Source organism: Wolffia australiana, chromosome 2 (genome assembly GCF_029677425.1).
Source record: "Wolffia australiana isolate 7733 chromosome 2, ASM2967742v1".
Lineage (NCBI taxonomy): Eukaryota > Viridiplantae > Streptophyta > Magnoliopsida > Alismatales > Araceae > Wolffia > Wolffia australiana.
This window is the reverse complement of record NC_135836.1, coordinates 23,803,854-23,826,151: the sequence shown is the minus strand read 5'-3', so window position 1 is coordinate 23,826,151 and position 22,298 is coordinate 23,803,854. Positions and strand designations below refer to the sequence as shown.

Below are 22,298 nucleotides of genomic sequence, written 5' to 3'. Positions count from 1 at the left end.
CAGGAGAAAAGACCAGGCATCTTGAGCCTACCATGGAGTGAGTTCGTTAGTGGGCATTCTGAGCCTACCTCTAAATTTTTCCTTTTCTTATAGGCATGCCAGAAGAAGACTTTATTAGGCACAATCTTGACCAGGATAGATATTTCCCAAATCCTGTATAAAACCCTTATTGACTAGTGCCAATTCACAGATAGGAATGTTCCTACCTCTAAAATTCTCATTCTCTTCTGGGAAGGCCAGAGGAAGAGTTTATTAGGCACATTCTTGACAATGTTAGATAACTCCCAAAATCCTGTATAGAACCTCTAAAGTTGATAATCTATTCTTGGCAGGCCAGAGGAAGAGTTTCTAGGGCACATTCTTGACAAGTCTACATATTTCCCAAACTCCAGTATAAAACCTCTAAAGTTGATAATCTCTTCTTGGAAGGCCACATGAAGAGTTTCTTAGGCACATTCTTGAGAAGGTTACGTAGTGCCCCAACTCTTGTATAAAACCTCTAAATTTGACAATCTCTTCTTGCCAGGCCAGATGAGGGGTTTATGAAGGCGCATTCTTGAGAAGGTTACATAATGCCCAAACTCTTGCATAAAACCTATAAATTTGACAATCTCTTATTGCCAGGTCAGAGAAAGAGTTTACCAAGGCACATTCTTGAGAAGGTTAGACATTTCCTAAAATCCTGCATAAAACCTGTAAATTTGGCAATCTCTTCTAGTCTTCTTGCCAGGCCAGATGATGAAGGCACATTCTTGACAGAGATATATATTTCCAAAAAAATTGTATAAACCCAAAGTTGACTAGTGTCAACTTAGGGATAGGGAAGGATCATTAGTTGATTAATTTTATTACTGTTGCCGCCAGGCCATGGCCAGGCACGCGTTAAAGGATCAGGTCAGAGTTGCGTTGTTCGATCTAATCGGACAGTGACTGGGCCCGCCACGTGGCAGACGGCACGCCTTAAAAAAGTTGGGCCGATGGGCCCGCCTTATCACGGGCCGACAAGACAGCGTTCTTTTCAGGACTGACGTCATTCATACGTCAGTTCGGGCCCACCCAGAGCCGCAGCGGAAGATGTTTGTTCTCACGTGGCAAGAGCGTTGACTCGTACGTCGGAACGGCCGTGTCCTCTCTCTCTTGCCCCTTGTTTCTGACTATTCTCTCTCTCTCTCTCTCTCTCTCTCTCTCTCTTTCTTCTCTGTATGTCTCTTGCCCACATGTTTCTGAATATTTCTCTCTTTCTCACTCTCACTTTTCTTCTCTTTCTTTCTCTCTTTCTCTTTCCCACTCTATCGCTTTCTCTCTCTTTCCTCTCTTCTTTTTCTTCTCTCTTTCATATCTATCTCTTTCTCTCTTTCATCTCTATCTCTTTCTCTCTTTCTTCTCTCTCTATCTCTTTCTCTCTCACTCTTTCTCTTTGCCTCTCTATCTCTTACTCTCGTTCTCTATCTCTCTCTCTCTTCCTCTCTTCCTCTTTCTTCATCTCTCGTCCACTCTCTTTCTCACTCTTTCTCTAACTCTATTTCTCACTCTCTCTCTTCCTCTCTCTTTCCCACTCTTTCTCTCTCTTCGTCTCTCTCTTCTTCACTCTTTCCCACACTTTCTCTCTCTTCGTCTCTCTCTTCTTCTCTCTTTCCCACTCTTCCTCTCTCTTTCCCACTCTTTCTCTCTCTTCGTCTCTCTCTTCCTCTCTAACCTCTCTTCCTCTCTCTTTCTCTCCATCTCCCTCTCTCTTCCTCTCTCTATCCCTCTCTCTTTCTCTCCATCTCCCTCTCTCTCTCTTCCTCTCTCTTTCTCTCTATCCCTCTCTCTTTCTCTCTCTATTTATCCCTCTCTTCCTTTCTCTTTTTCTCCATTTCCCTCTCTCTCTCTTCCTCTCTCTTTCTCTCCATCTCCGCCTCTCTCTTCCTCTCTCTTTCTCTCCATCTCCGTCTCTCTCTTTCTCTCCATCTCCGCCTCTCTATTCCTCTCTCTTTCTCTCCATCTCCCTCTCTCTCTTCCTCTCTCTTTCTCTCTATCCCTCTCTCTTTCTCTCTCTCTTTAAATCCCTCTCTCTCTCCCTTCCTCTCTTTCTCTCTCCCTATCTCTCTTTCCCCTGATTTTTTGTCTCTCTTTCTCTTTCTCTTCCTCTGATTTTTTTCTCCCACATTTCTCTATCTTTAGATTCTGCTTTCTGCCCATTCCTCTCTTTTCTACCCACTTTGGACGTAACTCTCCCATCCTCTTCCCAGATCCAATTTAGAATTATATCTCCGCAGTTTTCTGGGCCATTCGGTTTCTTTCACATCACTAATCATCTGATATCTTGACTTGTTTCTCGGCCACTGTTTCCGGGTCGTTCCCTCTCCCTCTCTATCTCCCTTTTTTCTTTCTTTATCTCCATTTTTTTTCTCTCTCTCTCTCTAACTCCCTTTCTCTCTCTCTTTCTATCTCCCATTCTTTCTCTCTCTTTCACCCTCCTTCTCTCTGTCATCCTCTCTGCCACCCTCTCTTTCTATCTCCCATTCTCTGTCTATCACCCTTCCTCTCTCTCTCCCTCTCTCTGCCACTCTCTCTTTCTATCTCGTATACTCTCTCTCTCTTTCACCCTCCTTCTCTCTGTCATCCTCTCTGCCACTCTCTCTTTCTATCTCTCATTCTCTCTCTCTCTCTTTCCCCCTCTCTCTCTCCCCTCTCTGCCACTCTCTCTTTCTATCTCTCATTCTCTCTCTCTCTTTCACCCTCTCTCTCTCCCCTCTCTACCACTCTCTCTTTCTCTCTCTCATTCTCTCTCTCTCTTTCCCCCTCTCTCTCTCTCTCCCCTCTCTACCACTCTCTCTTTCTATCTCTCATTCTCTCTCTCCCCTCTCTGCCACTCTCTCTTTGTCTATCTAGCTATCAATCTCTTTTCCTGTCTCTTTCTTTCTATCTATCTCTCTCTCTTTCCCTCTCTTTCTGTCTATCTCTCTCTCTCTTTCTCTCTTTCTCTCTTTATCTCTACCCATCTCTTTTCCTCTGTCTCTTTCTTTTTATCTATCTCTCTCTCTTTCCCTCTCTTTCTCTCTTTCTCTCTTTATCTCTACCCATCTCTTTCTTTCCCTCTCCATCTGTCTATCTATCTATCTATCTATCTATCTATCTATCTATCTATCTCTCTCTCTCTCTCTCTCTCTCTTTGCCTCCCTATCTTTCTCCCTCTATCTATCCATCTATCTCTCTATCCGCCTATCTATCTATCCATCTATCTGTCTCTCTCCGTCTCTCTTTCTCTCTCTGTCTATATCTCTATCCGTCTCTCTTTCTCTCGCTGTCTATATCTCTATCCGTCTCTCTTTCTCTCTCTGTCTATATCTCTATCCGTCTCTCTTTCTCTCTCTTTCTCTATCTATCCTTCTCTCTCCGTATCTCTCTATCTTTCTTTCTCTCTCTCTCTTTCTCCCTTTATCTCACTCTATTTCTCTCTCTATCTCTCTTTATTTCTCTCTATCTTTCTCCATTTAACATCATTCGTCGCAGTCTCTTTAGTTCTTCTCCAATGCCCTTTTACTTCCAAACGCCTCCCTCTATCCCATGTTGCTCGCTCTTCGCAAAACTCTCGCTCTTCCCTCTCGCCTTCCTCTCAACACTCTCATAAATGGCGTGGGCTCTCGAAACGGCGACACCTCCCACCTCTCCTTCTCAAGAGAAGAGATAGAGAGAGAAAGAACCGCGTCGCGGGTCGCCGGTCTCTGCCAGTTGGCGGCTGCTCCGGACGAGCTCGATCGATCTCGCAGCTTCGATTAAATTAATTTCTCAACATGTAGTAGGACAAGCGAAGCCGGCCCGCACTGACATGGACGCAAGCACATCGCGCCGCGAAGTCCACTTCCATTATTTCTTCCTCTCCCTCTTCGTCTTCCTCTTCCTCTGGTTCGGAAATACCGCCATTGAGCCGGAAATGGCGGGGGAGGCCCACCGCATCGTCTTCGTCCTCGAAATCCAAGATCTTGCGACGGCGGGCCGCCATTGATGGAGCAGAACGACTCGCAGAGGTGATCCCCGGCTCGAATTCTCGCCGAATTCTACCTACCCACCTCGCTGATTTCTCTCTTAAACAGCGGATTCAAGCGAACATGCTAGCCGCCGTCTTCCTCGTCCTCTTCCTCGCCTCCCCGTCCGACGCTCTGAACGAAGAAGGCCAGCTCCTGCTCAAGATCAAGAGCGAGCTTCAAGACGATTTCCGCCATCTCTATGACTGGAACCCAAGCGACGATAATCCTTGCCGGTGGACCGGCGTTATCTGCCGCGGGGTATCGGTCGTCGCGCTCGACCTCGCATCGAAGAACTTCTCCGGGACTCTCTCGCCGAGCTTGGGCGGCCTGACCCGTCTCTATTCTCTGGACCTTTCCTTCAATTCTCTCTCCGGGGAGATCCCCAAGGAGATCGGCAACTGTTCTCGGCTCGTCTTCCTGTACCTGAACAACAACGAGCTCGATGGGGGAATCCCGGCGGAGCTGGGGAAGCTGGGCTTGCTTCAGGAGCTCAACCTCTGCAACAATCAGCTCTCCGGCTCGTTACCGGAGGAGATCGGACGGTTGTTTTCTCTCCGCAGGCTGATTGCCTACACGAACAAGATCTCCGGCGAGCTCCCGGCGGGGCTGGGCCGGCTCCAGAACTTGGCCGTCTTCCGGCTCGGACAGAACTTGATCTCCGGCGGGATCCCGCCGGAGATGGGCCGGTGCTCGGCTCTGAGGATGCTCGGCCTGGCTCAGAACCAGCTCTCCGGGCCAATTCCCCCCGAGCTCGGCGAGCTCGGCAACTTAACCGACCTTATTCTGATGAACAACCAGCTCTCCGGCGCCATCCCCAAAGAGCTGGGCCGCTGCCGCAGCCTACAGACCTTGGCCTTGTACCAGAACAACCTCGCCGGAGATATCCCGGCAGAGATCTTCGGCCTCAAGTCTCTGCAATTTCTCTATCTTTACCGTAACTCTCTCAATGGGTCGATCCCGGGAGAGATCGGGGGGCTGTCCTCGGCCCTGGAGATTGATTTCTCGGAGAACTTCTTAAGCGGGGAGATCCCCCCGGGCCTGGGGAAGATCCAAAGCCTGCGGTTGCTCTACCTGTTCCAGAACCAGCTCACCGGCTTCATCCCGCGGGAGCTCTGCCTGCTGAAGAATCTCGCCAAGCTCGACCTCTCCATCAATGGCCTGACGGGGGCGATTCCGTGGGAGCTCCAGTTCATGCCGAGGCTCGCCCAGCTGCAGCTCTTCAGCAACCGGCTGACCGGCGATATCCCGTCCGAGCTCGGCGCCTACAGCCCGCTCTGGGTCGTCGACTTCTCCGATAATGGCCTCACGGGCGGAATCCCGGCTCCGCTCTGCCGCCGCTCGAGCCTCTTCCTCCTGAACCTCTGGTCCAACCGGCTAACCGGGCCCGTCCCCCCCGCCATCTTCTCCTGCGCCTCCCTGGTTCATCTCCGGCTGGGGAACAACTCTCTAACGGGGGAATTCCCCACGGGCTTATGCGCGCTGCAGAACCTCACAACGCTCGAGCTAGACCAGAACGGCTTCTCCGGGCCTCTCCCGCGGCAGATCGACGGCTGCAGATCGCTCCAAAGGCTGAGTCTTTCCGAAAACTCCTTCTCCTCCGCGCTGCCGGCGGAGATCGGACGGCTGTCCCAGCTCGCCGTCCTTAACCTCTCCTGCAACGCCTTCTCCGGCGGAGTCCCCCCGGACTTGGCCAACTGTTCTTCTCTCCAGAGGCTGGATCTCAGCCAGAACAGGCTCTCCGGAGCTCTCCCCAGCGAGCTGGGCGGGCTCTCCGAGCTGGAGCTGCTCTACGCCGCCGATAACGAGCTGTCCGGGCCGATCCCGGCGGCGCTCGGGCGGCTCCCCCGCCTGACTGGCCTTCAACTGGGCGGCAACAGGCTCGACGGGCGCGTCCCCCCCGAGCTCGGAGAGATCTCCAGCTTGCAAATGGCGCTCAACCTCAGCTTCAACAGTCTCTCCGGCCCAATTCCCCCCGAGCTCGGCAACCTCACTCTTCTCGAATTCCTCCTCCTCAACAACAACCATCTCAGCGGCGGAATCCCCGCCTCCTTCGCCAACTTGCTCAGCCTCCTCCGACTCAACCTCTCCCACAACGACCTGACCGGCCCGCTCCCGCTGATATCGCTGTTCCAGACCATGAGCCCGAGCTGCTTCGCGAGCAACAGCGGCCTCTGCGGCGGCCCGCTCAGGCCGTGCGCCGGCGGCGCCGCCGGCGCGTCCCGGACGGGCCGCGTGGTGGCGCTGGCCTGCGGCGCCATCGCCGCCGTGTCCCTCGTTCTTATCGTGATCCTGGTGCAACTCCTCCGCCGGCCCATGGAGATGGTGGCGCGGGTGCAGGATAACAAGCCGCAGCTCTCGCCGTCGTCTTCTTCCTCCAGCCTGCAGATCTCGCCCAAGGACGGGTTCACCTTCCAGGACGTGGTCATGGCGACGAACAACTTCGACGAGGGGTTCGTCATCGGGAAGGGAGGCTGGGGGACGGTCTACAGAGCCGAGATGGGGTCCGGGCTGGTGGTCGCGGTGAAGAAGCTGGCCGCCCACGGAGAAGGAAACGCCATGGATAACGGGTTCAGAGCTGAGATTGCGACGCTGGGGAAGATCAGGCACCGGAATATCGTCAAGTTGTATGGGTTTTGCAATCAGCGAGGGGCGAATTTGCTGCTGTACGAGTACATGTCCAAGGGGAGCTTGGGGGAGCTGCTCAGAGAGAAGGATAATGGGCTTGATTGGGCGACGCGGTTCTCGATCGCCGTGGGGGCTGCGGAGGGGTTATCGTATTTGCACCATGACTGCAAGCCCAGGATAATACACCGGGATATCAAGTCGAATAATATCCTGCTCGATGGTAAGTTTGAGGCGCATGTTGGGGATTTCGGGCTCGCTAAGGTGATCGACATGCCACATTGTAAGTCCATGTCCGCCGTCGCTGGCTCCTATGGGTACATTGCACCCGGTGAGCTCTCTCTCCCTCTCTCAATCTCTCTATCTCTCTCTCTATCTATCTATCTCTCTCTATCTCTCTATTTATCTATTTATCTCTATCACTATCTCTTATATCCCTTTCTCTCTTTCTCACTCGACCTCTCCCTCGTTCTCTCTTATCCTCTTTCTCTCGGCATTTCTCTTGCACCCGGTTAGCTCTCTCTCTCTATCTCTATCTCTTATGTACCTTGCTCTCTCTCTCTCTCTATCTATCTCTTATTTACCTTGCCCTCTCTCTCTCTATCTCTTATGTATCTTGCTCTCTCTCTCTATCTATCTATCTCTTATTTACCTCGCTCTCTCTCTCTCTGTCTCTCTATCTTTTATGTACCTTGCTCTCTCTCTCTCTATCTCTTATGTACCTTGCTCTCTCTCTCTCGTCCTCTCCCTCGCTCTCTCTAGCCATCTTTCTCTCGGCATTTCTCTTGCACCCGGTTAGCTCTCTCTCTCTCTCTATCTACTCTATCTATTTCTCAAGCACATTGCTCTCTCTCTCTATCATCCTCTCCCTCGCTCTCTCTTGTCTTCTTTCTCTCGCCATTACTCTTGCACTCGGTCAGCTCTCTCTCTCTCTCTCTATTTTTCTGATTATCTCTATCAATCTCATATGCACTTTTCTATATCTCTCGCTCTTATCCTCTCCCTTGCTCTCTCTTGTCCTCTTTCTCTCGCCATTACTCCTGCACCCGGTTAGCTCTCTCTCTCATCCTCTCCCTGGCTCTCTCTTGTCATCTTTCTCCCGCCATTACTCTTGCGCCTGGTTAGCTCTCTCTCTGTCTCTCTATCCATCTCTTATGCACCTTTCTCTCTCTCCTTCTCTCTCTCTCATCCTCTCCCTCGCTCTCGCCATTACGCTTGCACCCTGTTAGCTCTTTCTCTCTCTCTCTCTCTCATTCTCTCCCTCGCTCTCTCTTGTCTTCTTTCTCTCGACATTTCTCTTTCACCTGGTTAGCTCTCTCTCTCTCTCTCTATCTATCTCTTATGCCCTTACTCTCTCTCTCCCTCGTGCTATTTCTCACCTCTCTCTCTCTCTCTCATCTTCTCCCTCACTCTCTCTTGTCCTATTTCTCTTGCACCCCGTTAGCTCTCTCTCACTATCTATCTAATCTATCTTTATCCATCTCTTATGCCCTTTGCTCTCTATCTCCCTCGTGCTATTTCTCACGATCTCTTTCCCTCTCTCTCCCTCTCATCCTCTCCCTCCTCTCTCTTGTCCTCTTTCTCTCGCCATTTCTCCTGCTCTCTCTCTCTGGATTTCTCTCTCTCATCTTCTCCCTCACTCTCTCTTGTCCTATTTCTCTTGCACCCCGTTAGCTCTCTCTCACTATCTATCTAATCTATCTTTATCCATCTCTTATGCCCTTTGCTCTCTATATCCCTCGTGCTATTTCTCACGATCTCTTTCCCTCTCTCTCCCTCTCATCCTCTCCCTCCTCTCTCTTGTCCTCTTTCTCTCGCCATTTCTCCTGCTCTCTCTCTCTCTCTCTAGATTTCTTTCACACCCTCCATTGTCTGTTCCTCTCGAACTCTCTCCCTCTCTTTCCCTCTCCCTCGTCCTCTCCCTCTCTTGCTCTCGTTCTCTCCCTCTTATTTTCTCTCTCATCCACTCTCTCTCTCTCTGGTCATCTCTCTCTCTGTGTCCATGTTCAAAACGGGTCTGATCTCTCTCTCTCTCTGTGCCCATGTTCAAAACGGGTCTAATCTCTCTCTCTGGCCATCTCTCTCTCTCTTTGTGTCCATGTTCAAAACGGGTCTGATCTCTCTCTCTGGCCATATCTCTCTCTCTCTTTGTGTCCATGTTCAAAACGGGTCTGATCTCTCTCTCTGGCCATCTCTTTCTCTCTCTCTCTTTGTGTCCATGTTCAAAACGGGTCTGATCTCTCTCTCTCTTTGTGCCCATGTTCAAAACGGGTCTGATATCTCTCTCTCTGGCCATCTCTCTCTCTCTCTCTTTGTATCCATATTCAAAACGGGTCTGATCTCTCTCTCTGGCCATCTCTCTCTCTCTTTGTATCCATGTTCAAAACGGGTCTGATCTCTCTCTCCTCCCGATGCAGAGTACGCGTACACCATGAAGGTGACCGAGAAGTGCGATATCTACAGCTACGGCGTGGTCCTGCTCGAGCTCTTGACCGGGATGGCGCCGGTCCAGCCGCTCGAGCTCGGCGGCGACCTCGCCACCTGGACCCGGACCCACCTCCGGTCCAACCCCCCCGGCTCGTCCATCTTCGACCGCAGGCTAAACGTGGACGACCCCCCCACCGTCGATCACATGAACTCCGTCCTCAAGATCGCCCTCTCTTGCACCAGCGCCTCACCCATCGACCGGCCCTCTATGCGCCACGTCGTCTCCATGCTGACCGAGTCTAAGGAACGAGACTGGCGGTCCACTAGGTCAACTCACAGAAGCGTTGACTCCTGCCAGACTGATTCTTTGTAAATCTCCTCAGCTCACTTATTGCTAGCTAACCCACGCCCAACATTTTTCCTTCTCTGTAGACATGCTCTCTGCCATTCAGATTAATTTGAACAAATTCTTCAGCGGGCCAATCGGAAATTGGGACACCAAATATCAGATATCGAGACAGGATAACATATGGATGATGGTACCAGATCTTGGAAACCGATACTGGATGTGGACAGTGGGGGATTATGGTACCAGATATTGGATTTCATGATAGATATAGATACAATATGGGTATGTACGGTGGCAGATGATGATACCAGATATTGAATATTGAGACAAAAACCATGCCGGTGTGGAATGGTGGCGGCTGACGGTAACATCAGACATTGAGACGGATACCATATCTGTGTGGACAGTGGCGGATGGTGGTACCAGATATAGGATATAGAGACAGATACTATATTGGTGTGGACAGTGGCTGATGATGGTACCAGATATCGTATACTGAGATGAAAGCTACACCAGTATGGTAGGTGACAGATGATGGTACCAGATATTAGATGTTGAGACTGATACCATATCCGTGTGGACAGTGGCGGATGATGGCACCAGATATAGGATATAGAGATTGATACCATATTGGTGTGGACGGTGGCGGATGATGGTACTAGATATAGGATATAGAGATTGATACCATATTGGTGTGGACGGTGGCAGATGATGGTACCAGATATAGGATATAGAGATTGATACCATATTGGTGTGGATGGTGGCAGATGATGGCAGTAGATATCAGATATCTGCTACGTATGGCGACATCTATAGACGGCAGGGTGGACTGTGCACTCCAAGCATCATGACCACTACGAGGCTCCACACACTGTTGTTGGCACGAGTGACCCCCTCCCATAATTTGCTATGTATCACAAAAGTATTTTTTCTTTTCCTGCATCATGGGCCCGTGGGTGAGTAGGGTCCATGTATAATTGGGACATGTACGCTCGCTCCATGCCGATAAACGCTGATAAACAATATATTTAATCAATAAACACCCATTGGGTGGCGTCCAGGGCACAGATGGATCGGTCTACGGGCACAACAGTAGGTTGGTCGTACCTGGCTCTAGTGATTGTGCAACCGATATCCGTCCGATATCCGAAATCAGACAACCGATATCTGATATCCCAGAAAAAACCGGAACAGTATCTGTTATCGGATATCGATTGATATCCGTGATTTAGGTCTAGACGGATATGGATGATGGATAAGGGGGTAAGGATGAAACGGGTACCGAATACCGGATATTGGATTTATCATTGCATTCAATGATTAATATACATGAATGTCGTATGCTTTTGATGTATTTTCAACCTTAGTTAATATATAGAGTGCAAGATTTTTATTTTCCTCCATATGGGATAACAGGATTCGAAGTTTAATGTAAACTCAGAATCCTGTTATCCCACATGGAATAAATTAGACATTTTTCTTTGTATATATTAAATGAGTCGGACTATACATTAAATGATAAAATAATATTTTAATCTATAGTCTTTATATTTAAAGCCCCTTATCATTGTTGGTTATTTAAAATATTAACACATCGTCCAATAAATAGAGCTGAAAATTTCTATTTTCTTCCATATGGGATAAAAGGATTCGGAGTTTGATGTTAAACTCAGAATCCTGTTATCCCATATGGAAGAAATTGAAAAGATTCAGCTGTATATTTAAAACGAGCCACTTAATCAATCAAAGAGCTCCCCAATTATCCTCTTGCTCACATTGTTCTATTCTAATTGCTGACTAATTATGGATTAGTTTTTTTAAAAAATATCCTCTCTAACTTGGATATCGAAATCCGATATCCACTCCCGATATCTGATATCGTCATCCTCCTCGAGAGACGGAGGCAGATGAGGACATCGAGACGGATATTGATATCGGATATAGGTACTATGGCAACTGATATCTGGATATCGAAAACAACGGATACTAAAAATTTGATTTTCGGTATCCGGTACAGCATCTATCCCCATACCGTAATCCGATACCGTCATCGGGACAGGCGAACCCTACCCCGCACCGTTTTTTTTTCGATTAAAAAAAAATATATCAGATATCGAGAATGATACTGTATTGGAGAGGACAGTGGTGGATGGTGGTATCCGTTATCAAAATATGATATATGTACGAGGATAAGATATCTGGATCTCATAAATGTTTTTATGGAAAAAAATTAAAAAGTAATGTATAAACCATTTCTGTGTCGGCCTAATGAAGACATTTTGAATGCAGTTTTGTGTGTCTCAAGCTGTAGCATGATATCAAAAAAGTGGGTAATGACCTAATTAGATGACTAATTAGTTTTATGCACGTATGGAGTCTTGTTAGTTAGTTAATCGCATCCATGCTTAGGTTGTTTCCCATTATTACATGCCTATAGTTTGAACTTACCTATTCAAGTAGTATAGTTTGAAATTACTTTTTTTTTTAATTTTTTGTACTGATATGAAAACACATCACATATATATATATTATATTTTACACTTCTTGTTTCCTATGAGAATTTTTTTAAAAAATTTAATGAATAAATCAAGTAGAATATCAGAAAAAAAAAGAAAACAGACTTTGACATCCAACCCCCAGATATCGGGACAAATATTGGTGTAGAATCTTGGTAATGCCGCAACAGATATCCGCTATTGTCATCCAATATCCAGATATTGGCAAAGTCAGATTTCCCCCTTTAGAGATCCAATTTGGCATCCATCCCGACACCGGCATACGACGGGCAAACCATTTAAGAACTCACTTAATAACAATAAATGTAAAAGAAGTGCTGAATCTGTTATTATTCACTTAATATAAATCAGACCCCGGTAAACGCGGCGGAGGGTCCCAACTCACGCAACCGCCAACCGACCCGGGTGGAGACCATCCTTAGTTGAGTTCTCAGTATAGACTTTAGACAGAGATAGAGATAAACAATGGGTCATATAATCTTGCAACATTTTTTGGGGCAGCGGAGTGCCCTGAGCACTTTGTTGACTCAACCGTTGACTTCAGGCAAAATTGGGTTCAATCCTTCTTTTCATGCGCTCCAGCAAAAAAGTCAACGCCGAGGGACGCTGGGAGGGCTGGGCCGGGCCGGGGCCGGGCCGGACCCAAACGGCAGCGCGCCAGGGCTGGCTGGAGTGGCTTGAAAGCCCGAGATGAGGGGTACACTGTAGGATCCCATGGCCATGCCCATGTTCATGGCCATGGGCATGGTGGGCATCCCCATTTGTGGCAAATAATGATGTGGATGGGCCCCCGGGACCATCATGGGGAGCATGGGGCATCCCATGGACATCATCTGCATATACAGACAATGAAAACTGAGCCTTTTAATGAAATTAAATACAGAAAACTACACTAAAGGGTGGGGCCAGGCGTGCCGGTCAACGCACCTGGACATGATTTTTGAGGAACTTCATGTATCGGATCGCATCATCCAGCATCGATGCCTTGTCCAACTGAAAATTTTGGGGACAAAAATTGGCTCGGACTTTGTTTTTTTCTGAAATTTAATTCATGGGTATGAACATGCTGCCAGAGACTGAGGGGGGGACCTTGTTGCTCCCTGGGACGAGCTCCTGCAGCGCCTTCATCTTCTCATTTATCCTGTCCCTTCGCCTCTGGAAGAAGACATCACACCCGCTTAGTCCTTAGAGAGAGAGAAAGAGTGAGAGACAGGGAAAGAGAGCGAGAGAGAGGGGGAAAAAGCAAGAGAGAGAAAGAGAGAGATAGAGAGAGGGAGAGAGCAAGACAGTGAGAGAGAAATAGTGAGAGAGAGGGAAAGAGAGCGAGAGAGAGGGGGAAAAAGAAAGAGAGAGAAAGAGAGGAAAAAGCAAGAGAGAGAAAGAGTGTGAGAGAGAGGGACAGAGCAAGAGAGTGAGAGAGAGGGAAAGAGAGCGAGAGAGAGAGAGAAAGAGGGAGAGAGAGAGGGACAGAGCAAGAGAGTGAGAGAGAGGGAAAGAGAGCGAGAGAGAGAGAGAGACAGAGAGGGAGAGAGAAAGAGAGAGTGAGAAAGAGTGAGAGAGAGAGAGAGCAAGAGGGAGACACAGAGAAAGAGGGAGAGATTAAGAGAGAGAGAGAGTGAGAAAGAGTGAGAGAGAGGGAGAGAGCAAGAGGGAGACACAGAGAAAGAGGGAGAGATTAAGAGAGAGAGAGAGGGAGAGAGGGAGAGGGAAATAGGAAGATGAGAGAGAGGGAGAGAGGGGGGGAGAGAGAGAGGGAGAGAAAGAGAGAGAGAGAGAGAGAGAGAGAGAGAGAGAGAGAGAGAGAGTCTGACCCTCTCAGAGAGATTGTGGACCTCAGCGGCACGCTGCCTCTTCTTGCTAGCAGATCTACTGCTCTCATCCTGCTTGTCAATTGACTGAGGAATTGAAAGAGGAGATCTTAGGAAAGAAGGTAAAAGAGCATCCGTAAACGAACCTGATTATGACTACTCTCCATCCATCAACCGGATGATCATCGGGTTGCAGAATGTTCTTGCACGAATAAATTGACAAACAATTCTTCCTACTCCTTAATACCGAAATCTGCGGGTACTAGCGCAGCGAATTCGGCTCTATCATGATGTGAGAAAAAAAAGAAGAGAAATTGCTATCTGGGTACATCGATTTTCCTATTTAGGGTGATCGAGTTACAAAATTCTTCACTGTTCTACTACCATAATCGATTTCTGAGACTGATCGGCGCTGAAAAAGAAAAAAACAAATAGATTTCGAGAGAGATGACCTCGCTGATTGAATCCCAATCATCAACCTCCGCCGATTTCCGCTTCAGAGAATCCAGACACGGCGCCGCCGGCTCAGACGCTTCAGAGGACGTCCGCAAACGATGAAGAGCAGAGCTTCGATTCTCGTCACGAACCTTCAACATTCTCTCAACAGTCACGCTCGAATCTTCAACCTTCGATTCCCCCGATCCAGCGGACTGGACGAGCTTCTGATGCTTAACAGAAGATTTCAACGCGCCAGACGTCCGACGATCGCATTCCAAAACCTCCGCGAAAGCCATGGATTGATGCTTCTCGGGGCTGAATCCGCCCCCAATCGGATCGTGCAACCAAGAGCTCATCTCTTCCTCTTCCAAGAACGGCTCTGGCGCAGCGGCGCTCGAGCCGGCGCGGCTGCGAAGCTCCTCGTGCGGCGTTCTTCGCAGCACTGGGCCATTGTCCCAGAGAAGCTCGACGAAATCCTCCGCAAAGCTTGATCAATCGAGCCCAAAACAACGGAATCAGAAACCGGGAAAAAAAACCCAATTGGGGATCGAAAAAGATCAAATTTTAGGGCAGAGGAAGGCGCTCACGAATCCGCGAGGCTGCGATCGGAGGCGGCGAAGAAGGGATCTTCGTCGAGGAAGAACTCCGAACCAGAGACATTCATCATCGCCTCTGCGACCTCGCCAGATTTGAGCTAAAGATTCGTAGAGAGAAGAGAGAGGGAGAGAGAGAGGGAGGAGAGAAGAGAGAGAAATAAGCGGTGGAGAGAATTGGGGGAGATTTTCAATTTAAGGCGATCCATCGCCGATCCGGAGATAATGAAAGGACGGCTGCGATGCAAAGCGGGTGGGACCCGCTTTGCTGACGTGGGGGCCGGAGACGGTGCCACGTTTTCCTTCGTATCCGGAACAATTATTGGATTTGGTGACGTCAGACGGCAGGAGGGATTTTTTCGTTTAGGTCCCTGTTTGGTTGGGGACCGCCTCGGAAATGTCTGAAAGTATTTTACTTGATTTTTATAGTCCCAGTTGCTCGCTTTTTGTCGGGGATGGCGCCGGTTTAGGTCCTTCTCTAATTATGTCGACATAACTGGTTTTTTTCACCACGGAAATTACCTTTTTTGGATTTTTAGGAAAAAAAAGGTAGTCGTCAGAGAGGAATGCATTCCAGGAATGGGTTCCGGGAATGCATTCCAGGAACGCATTCCCGGAATGAAAACCAAATAAGAGGGATTTTTTTTGATACCAAGGGCTGTGAACCAGATACAAAATTGGGAAGTTCATGAGAAGATTCTCTCTTTCTCTCTCTTGATGGGTGCTGGGTTTTTAGAGGATCAAAAGATCCCCAGAAACGTGGCGGCGGCGAAAACGAGGAAGAGGACACCTCCAGTATAGCCTACCTGTGACACATACAATGAATGTTCAATTTTGTCGAAGATTTGGAGTTGAAGGAGGGAAATAAATGGAGAGGATGGGGTTCTTCTTCACCAGTTTCTCTGAGATGTATTTTGCCAGAAATGCCCCTCCCATGACAGCAATGGAGGTCGCCACCAGATGCCCGGCGATGGCGCCGGAAGCCACACCCCAGGGGGCCTATTTAAGGAAGAAACCGATGAGAGAGATCAAAGACAAGAGAGGAGAGTAGCAGAGATATATTAAAGACATGAGAGAGATTGAGAGAGAGGGGAAGAGAGCTGAAAGACAAGAGAGAGAGTGGAAGAAAGAGATAAAAGACAACTGCAGAAAGAGAGAGAAAGTGGAAGAGAGAGATAAAAGACTAGTGAAATAGAGTGAGAGTGGAAGAGAGAAATGAAAGACAACAGAAGAGAGAGAGAGTGTGTGTGGAAGAGAGAGATGAAAGGCAATAGAGAGAGTGGAAGAGAGAGATGAAAGACACGAGAGAGGGAGTGGAAGAGAGAGTTGAAAGACAAGAGAGAGATAGAGAGTGGAAGAGATATGAACAGAGTGTAGAGGGATGAACAATAGAGAGTGCAGAGGGATGAACAATAGAGAGTGCAGAGACAGAGAGAGAGTGGAAGAGAGAGATGATGAAAGAGATAAAAGATAAGATAATTCAGAGAGATATGTACGACAAGCAAGAGAGATTGAGCCGAAGAGAGAGATGAAAGACAAGAGAGGGAGAAAGAGAGGCAGGGAGAGCTGAAAGAAGAGAAAGAGTGGAAGAAAGAGATGAAAGACCATAAGGGGTGCAGCAAGAGATGAAAGACGATAGAGCGCGCAGAGAGCGATGAAAGACAAGAGAGAGAGAGAGAGAGAGAGAGAGAGAGAGAGAGGAACAGATAGATGAAAGACAAGAGAGAGAGAGACTGGCAGATAGAGATGAAAGATGAGGGAGAGAGAGTGGAAGAGAGATGAAAGACAAGAGAGGGAGAGTAAGGCAGAGAGAGATGAAAGACAAGAGAGGGAGAGTAAGGCAGAGAGAGATGAAAGACAAGAGAGGGAGAGTAAGGCAGAGAGAGATGAAAGACAAGAGAGGGAGAGTAAGGCAGAGAGAGATGAAAGATAAGAGAGGGAGAGTGAGGCAGAGAGAGATGAAAGACAAGAGAGGGAGAGTAAGGCAGAGAGATGAAAGACAAGAGAGGGAGAGTAAGGCAGAGAGATGAAAGACAAGAGAGGGATAGTGGCAAGGAGAGATGAAAGACATGAGAGAGAGAGAGGCAGAGATAGATAGAAGACAAGAGAGAGCAGAAGAGAGATGAAAGGCTGGAGAAAGAAAGAGGAGAGAGAGTGGCACCGGGAGATGAAAGACTAGAGAGAGTACAAGCGGCAGAGAAGGGTAGAGAATACCTGGGCAGCACCAAGAGCGATGGTGGCCAGCATAGAACGGTCTCCCCATTCCTACAGTTTTTTGAAATTAGAAAGTTGAAGGAAAAAAAATTATTCCAAGGAAATTTTATGATATCAATCAAAGGATGCTTACAGCAAAAAACACGAGACTGAAAGACTTGGAAATGATCTCTAATGGGCTTGTGAGCTTCTTTGCAACCTGAGTCCAATGGTGGAATCATTACCAAAATCAGCAAGAATCCCGTGGCCTAAACACACACACACATATATATATATATATATTTGTATATTTTCAATACTTAGGGATGATAAAGATGATTATAGTGGTTGACCTTTTCCTTGACAATCTCCTCGGCTTCGGCGAGCTCTCCAAGTTCTGATCCATCTTTCTTCTTTTCATCAACGGCCGGTGGAAGTTCCCATGCGTTTTTGATCGATGTCAAACCAAAATATATAAGAAGCGCAATGGCAGCATATTCACCAATGGGCAACGCTGCAATTTCAAAGAAATAGCAAGTTGTACCAAGTAAATCCACCGGAGGAACTTGCTCGATTGGGTTTGAACTTATTTTTTTAACTTTATCTTAGAAAATACTTTCAATTTAGTGGGCATTATCAAAGGTCTTACTCGTTTGAAACTGGGATGGAACAGAATGGAATATTCGTCCAATAATGACAGATAAGATAGTCATCAGTGCAAGCGCACCCATCGAGCCCAGTAAGACCTGAGAACATTGAACATGATACAAATAATTCAGTCGGTATATAAAATATAAATATAGGCTGTGCACTAAGGATCGTACCAGTGCTCTATCATATTGCATAGCTAGCAATGCAGCGATGAAAAATGTCTGCGAGTACACCAAAAAGAAGCTCAGATAGTTAAAATTCGACAATCAAAAGTTTAATCTCAGTTGGGCCATTAGTAGAGGATAATGATTGTAAAAAAAATAATTACATAAAGAAGAAGCAAGACGAATGAATAGAAATAAGCTGTCGAGAAAATATCAAGAAACTCTGAATCACGGCCGACAGGGAAAATGAGTTTTTCTTGCACAAAGTGGAAACTGCTACGGACGTATAATAAAATAAAACTGTACAAAAAGGTCAACCTTACGACAAAAACTAAAATATGGTCATCTCTTCACCTTGTCCCCGATTTCCGATACAAAGATCAAAGTGAATGCTGCAGTGAAACCTGACTTTGCGATTGCTGCAACCACTGTCGAAGGATTACCCTTCGGAAGAACGATCAGCGCAAAAGCAAGGGCACATCCAAGTAGCACAGCCACCACAGATAACGGATAAGAAATTCTTGAAAGCATATTTTTTCTGCAAAAAATAAAGAAATGAATTAAACCAGAAACTACAGAGTTAAACACGTTCAAAAGAAGCCAGATGACATTAACCAGATAGAAATTCCAGGGATCTGTAACTCACGGATTGGAGGAACTGCTGCTGGTAGAACCATTTTGCTGTGTCCTTTTCTCATCATTTCCGTCACTTTCCCCAAAACCACCAGCGCCGATATTTATATTGGAAGCATGCGCAACAATTTTATCACGTGATGCATTCACCCTTAATACGCACCTATGTCTCACTAAAAAACGAAAAACGCAAAAATGAAAAAAAGCAGAAATATTATATACAAAAGGCTATCCGTACTGATATTCCAATTTCAACAGCGGAAGATAAGAGAGGTGCAATCTGAACTACAAATATAAATGTATAATGTACTTAAGTTAATCAGAAACAAATCAACATTAAAAATCTGGTACGGCCCTTGATCCTAACAGGGTGAATGAGGTAGAAGATCGAGAAGTGAGAGATCAAGATAGAGGCAGAGATACCTATTTTGATCCTGAATGGAAGAGAGAGAAATGCAAGAAGATAGAAAATTCTAGAGAAACATGAGGGGGAGAGGGACAAAGAAATACTTTTACTAGAAAACTCCTGGCTTCACCTGAAATCTAGACCCTATTTATAGAGTCTAAGACTTACAAGCATAGATGACCATATTGCACATTCTTCACTCTAATGGTCATAACAACCACCCAGCAGGGATCAACTGTTCTGCAAAGATCTACAGATCCTTATGCTCTTTTCTGTGCACTCTTGCCTTGAATGTCTGTTTAATTTTAGGAATGCCTTGAATTTCTGTTGGATAGTTCTTTTTTCCGTTGGATCTTGGGCTATTCGTAAAGTATTAAAGACTTTAAAACCTAAATGACCAGAATTTTCCTTTCCCACCTTTGGGGGCTTAACATAATGTAGCTACTTGTTGAACACCAGCTAAAAGATATTAACCATTCAAGGAAGTCAAACGACATGCACTGTGCGACAGGGGTCAGTGATTTGATCTGATCAATCGAATAGCCAATAAGATTGGGCCTCGCAAATTTTCACGCGTTGTATGACCCAATCCACACTGAGTCCTAACAACTCTCAGGCCCAATTGGATTGATCTACTATCTTGATCAGCCCCTGGATCAATCTAGATAGTTGATCAATGGGCGATCTTAGCTGCCTGATCAATCAACTGGACTGATGAGGCCCTCGTAAGTTAAAAAGCATATTAAAAAATAAGAAACACTGGTAGAGCTCGGTGGTGGTGTGGGGTGCTCAGTGGCGGCTCTGCGACAAAAGCACGGCAGCGGGTCCTTTTCGACTACGCTGCAGCCGCACTGCAAATGCTCCATAACCGCAGAAGTGTAATATTCTGTGGTAGCGATACGCAACATGGCAGAGGCTAAACATCAGCAGTGTCGAGCTTCACTGGAGCTCCATGATGGTTATGCTGCGGGATGGTGGCTCGTGGCACCCTGGCCAGTTCCACTTAATGGGCCAACTCTTTCTACTTACTGAGTGTGGCACGTGGCATCCATTGATTGGACTGGACGCCCTGGCCCATTCCGCTTAACTGGGCTTACCTGCATTAATGGACTCATCCGTTTTATCTGATTGAAGGTAGATCGTTGGATGGGCTGATTAATCAGATGAACCCTTTGGACAGATCAGGATCAGACTGTTGATATCAATTAATTTGATCATGATCAGGGCCATCAGATTGATTGAATCTAATGGCCTTATTTTATATGATCCTATCAGATTGAGTCACCGTGCACTACTGTGCGGCATCATTTCCACAAAGTCCATAACAAATACTTCACAGTACTTTCTGATAGAATCCCCAACTCCTTGTAGGCGCAGTGGAGTCTTTTTCCTTCTGCATGTTCCCTTTAAATGGGGCGCCCTCCCTTTAGGAGAGCAGCCAGAAAAGTATCTTGTTATCGGATGCACTCGTCCTTCTCCCTTCTACGTCCAAACATCATCTCTTCCTCTGCAATCTCCGTCCCTCACGATCGTCTCCTCTTCACCGCGTCTTCAGGTGACTCGTCCTTGGTTGATCTCTACCCCCTCCATTCGGCCTCTCCCTTGATCATACCCATTCTCCTTGTCATCCTGGGTGCTACCTTTCATCATCAAAATTACATTGAAGACGATATATCCTGAGAGGAACGTATCACTTTCATAACTGCAGAAATTATGAAAGGGGATATTTTCTAGATGAAATTAAGTACACATCTCTCAATAACTGAAAATTCCATGCAGACAGTGTTACCACTCAAGACAGGGAAAAGATGACAAAAGGAATTCATCCATTGGTAAGGGTTTCAACTCCTTTCAGTAGATTACAACGGCTAATGGGCCTATTATGGGTAAGTCCAAAAACATGAACCATCAGCCATAAGGGCAGAATTACAAATATAAGAAAACTATGGCTTTCACTAAAATATCAGAAGTAAGAGAGACGAGAATGTACATCTTACCAGTCAGGAAATTTCGACAGACATTTGCTTCATGAGTCGGCCAATTTAACTCTTCTAGTTCCACGACAATTTCTTCCGAGTTTCCTCAGTTAGAGAAGAAAGATACCCCATGTAAACGATTGAATCTGAACTAAAATTTTTGCTGGAAATTTGACGAATCCATCTATACAAAACCTCTTCACTTGATTCTTTACCTCTGATACTGGATAAGATGAACGGAGTACAAGCCAAATACTCAAACTCGCTAAACGTAATGTTATTCCTCCATCCACTTTAAGATAGAATACCCCACAACGCTAGAAGAGTTCAATTAACTCATACCCCAATGGCTGAATTCTTAAATTGGTCATCGGTAAAGGAATGGAGGTTCGGATGTAGAAATTCTACGAGCTTCGAAACATACCCCAAAGCTTAATGCAGTACTTTCTTCAAACTAAGACTGTAATCTGGACCATAAGAACTTCCAAGTGTACCCACCAACGCCTCACTCAATTATCTAAAGCTAAAAAATTATGTTATAGAGGATGCGGAAAGTCAAATCCTTAAGTACACATATGGTCGAATAAATCTCCAAAACGAGATAGCAGACACTTTCAACAAAATTTAAACACGAAAATTTGATTACAAAGCCAATAATAACTACAAACGTCAATAAAATTGGAAATTCTCGGAATTGCGTCCGTGGGTACATTCAAGTATTCGTCCCATTTTCGTTATTCGTCGAAGTTAGTGTCCGCCAAAATTAAAGATCCGGACTTTGTGATCAAAATCGAATGAACAACCGAGGAGAGTAACAAATTAACTCACCGGGTGAAGTTGGGTTCCTCTTAGGTAAAGTTGGGAAGATTGGGGATCGATCGAAGACGCCCAAAACAGGAGATTTCCATCTGGAAATCGCCCGCGGCTGGAGGCTGCAACCCACCATCGGAATCGATCCCGGGTACACTCAGAATCTCCTCAGCATGTCAACGACCCAGAAATAGAGGTTCTTCCTGACCTCCTCTGCGATGAACTGGCCCGCAGCGGAGAGGAGGGAGGGAGGGAGAGAGAAGGAAGCAAATCATTGGTTCTTCAGTCTCTTGACCTTGATCTTGAAACCCGTCATCCGCCACGTGTCAGGCTACCAGTAAAAACACCCGGGCAACTACTCCTTTCCCTTGATGTCTCTTTCTTAATCATCCTTTGCAACAACTCATGACATGCATTCTTCACAAATCTCTTCAAAATATGATAGTTTATGTAGTTAGATTTCACATTCATGAAATGCTAATGGTCAACCCGTCTAAAAAGAGCATCGAGGGACTGTTTCTCAGATTAAAGGTTATAATATTGAACTGATCAAGGGTCCACCTACATAGAAAAGCATATCATGCTGTTTTTTAATGTTATGAAGTTACATAAGCCTAACTTTTCAATTGGAAAGGCAGGGAAGAGATTAGGAGATTGAATGGAGGGAGAAAACTCTTTTGAAACAGTGTCCTTATCCCTCAC

At 46.6% G+C, this 22,298-nt stretch overlaps 3 protein-coding genes across 4 annotated transcripts; 1 reads left to right on the top strand and 2 right to left on the bottom strand.

Annotated features, from left to right (window-relative positions):
• Nucleotides 1-3,689: 3,689 nt before the first annotated feature.
• On the top strand, nucleotides 3,690-9,542 carry LOC144700167 (Leucine-rich repeat protein kinase family protein). The gene is made up of 3 exons (XM_078571589.1): nucleotides 3,690-4,010; nucleotides 4,077-6,963; nucleotides 9,050-9,542. The coding sequence occupies exons 2-3, from the start codon at nucleotides 4,092-4,094 to the stop codon at nucleotides 9,430-9,432; spliced, it is 3,255 nt and encodes a 1,084-aa protein (XP_078427715.1). The 5' UTR covers nucleotides 3,690-4,010; nucleotides 4,077-4,091; the 3' UTR covers nucleotides 9,433-9,542.
• Nucleotides 9,543-12,230: 2,688 nt separating this feature from the next.
• LOC144700169 (uncharacterized) lies at nucleotides 12,231-14,934 on the bottom strand. The gene is made up of 6 exons (XM_078571593.1): nucleotides 14,758-14,934; nucleotides 14,185-14,656; nucleotides 13,736-13,819; nucleotides 13,014-13,079; nucleotides 12,852-12,917; nucleotides 12,231-12,757 (listed from the first exon to the last, which is right to left on the bottom strand). The coding sequence occupies exons 1-6, from the start codon at nucleotides 14,835-14,837 to the stop codon at nucleotides 12,515-12,517; spliced, it is 1,011 nt and encodes a 336-aa protein (XP_078427719.1). The 5' UTR covers nucleotides 14,838-14,934; the 3' UTR covers nucleotides 12,231-12,514.
• A 448-nt stretch (nucleotides 14,935-15,382) lies between these two features.
• LOC144700168 (protein PAM71-homolog, chloroplastic) lies at nucleotides 15,383-21,865 on the bottom strand. 2 transcript variants are annotated; one of them, XM_078571590.1, is made up of 11 exons: nucleotides 21,615-21,865; nucleotides 20,808-20,879; nucleotides 18,418-18,577; nucleotides 18,126-18,309; nucleotides 17,781-17,828; nucleotides 17,606-17,702; nucleotides 17,310-17,470; nucleotides 17,111-17,176; nucleotides 16,978-17,028; nucleotides 15,658-15,762; nucleotides 15,383-15,569 (listed from the first exon to the last, which is right to left on the bottom strand). In XM_078571590.1, the coding sequence occupies exons 1-11, from the start codon at nucleotides 21,730-21,732 to the stop codon at nucleotides 15,504-15,506; spliced, it is 1,128 nt and encodes a 375-aa protein (XP_078427716.1). In that variant the 5' UTR covers nucleotides 21,733-21,865; the 3' UTR covers nucleotides 15,383-15,503. The 2 variants fall into 2 exon arrangements, with proteins under 2 accessions (XP_078427716.1, XP_078427717.1); XM_078571591.1 differs by lacking the exon at nucleotides 20,808-20,879 and having other exon boundaries at nucleotides 21,615-21,863.
• Between the last annotated feature and the right edge of the window lie 433 nt (nucleotides 21,866-22,298).

Excerpts from the sequence above, each read along its gene's own strand:
- LOC144700167 (XM_078571589.1), top strand. The coding sequence starts at position 4,092 with ATGCTAGCCGCCGTCTTCCTCGTCCTCTTCCTCGCCTCCCCGTCCGAC. Across the intron at positions 6,964-9,049 it reads CTATGGGTACATTGCACCCG|AGTACGCGTACACCATGAAG; the intron begins GTGAGCTCTCTC and ends CTCCCGATGCAG.
- LOC144700168 (XM_078571590.1), bottom strand. The coding sequence starts at position 21,732 with ATGGTGGGTTGCAGCCTCCAGCCGCGGGCGATTTCCAGATGGAAATCT. Across the intron at positions 18,578-20,807 it reads CTGTCGAAATTTCCTGACTG|TGAGACATAGGTGCGTATTA; the intron begins GTAAGATGTACA and ends TTCGTTTTTTAG. Across the intron at positions 15,570-15,657 it reads AATACATCTCAGAGAAACTG|GTAGGCTATACTGGAGGTGT; the intron begins GTGAAGAAGAAC and ends TATGTGTCACAG.
- LOC144700169 (XM_078571593.1), bottom strand. The coding sequence starts at position 14,837 with ATGATGAATGTCTCTGGTTCGGAGTTCTTCCTCGACGAAGATCCCTTC. Across the intron at positions 13,820-14,184 it reads ATTGGGATTCAATCAGCGAG|TCAATTGACAAGCAGGATGA; the intron begins GTCATCTCTCTC and ends TCAATTCCTCAG. Across the intron at positions 12,758-12,851 it reads TCCTCAAAAATCATGTCCAG|ATGATGTCCATGGGATGCCC; the intron begins GTGCGTTGACCG and ends CTGTATATGCAG.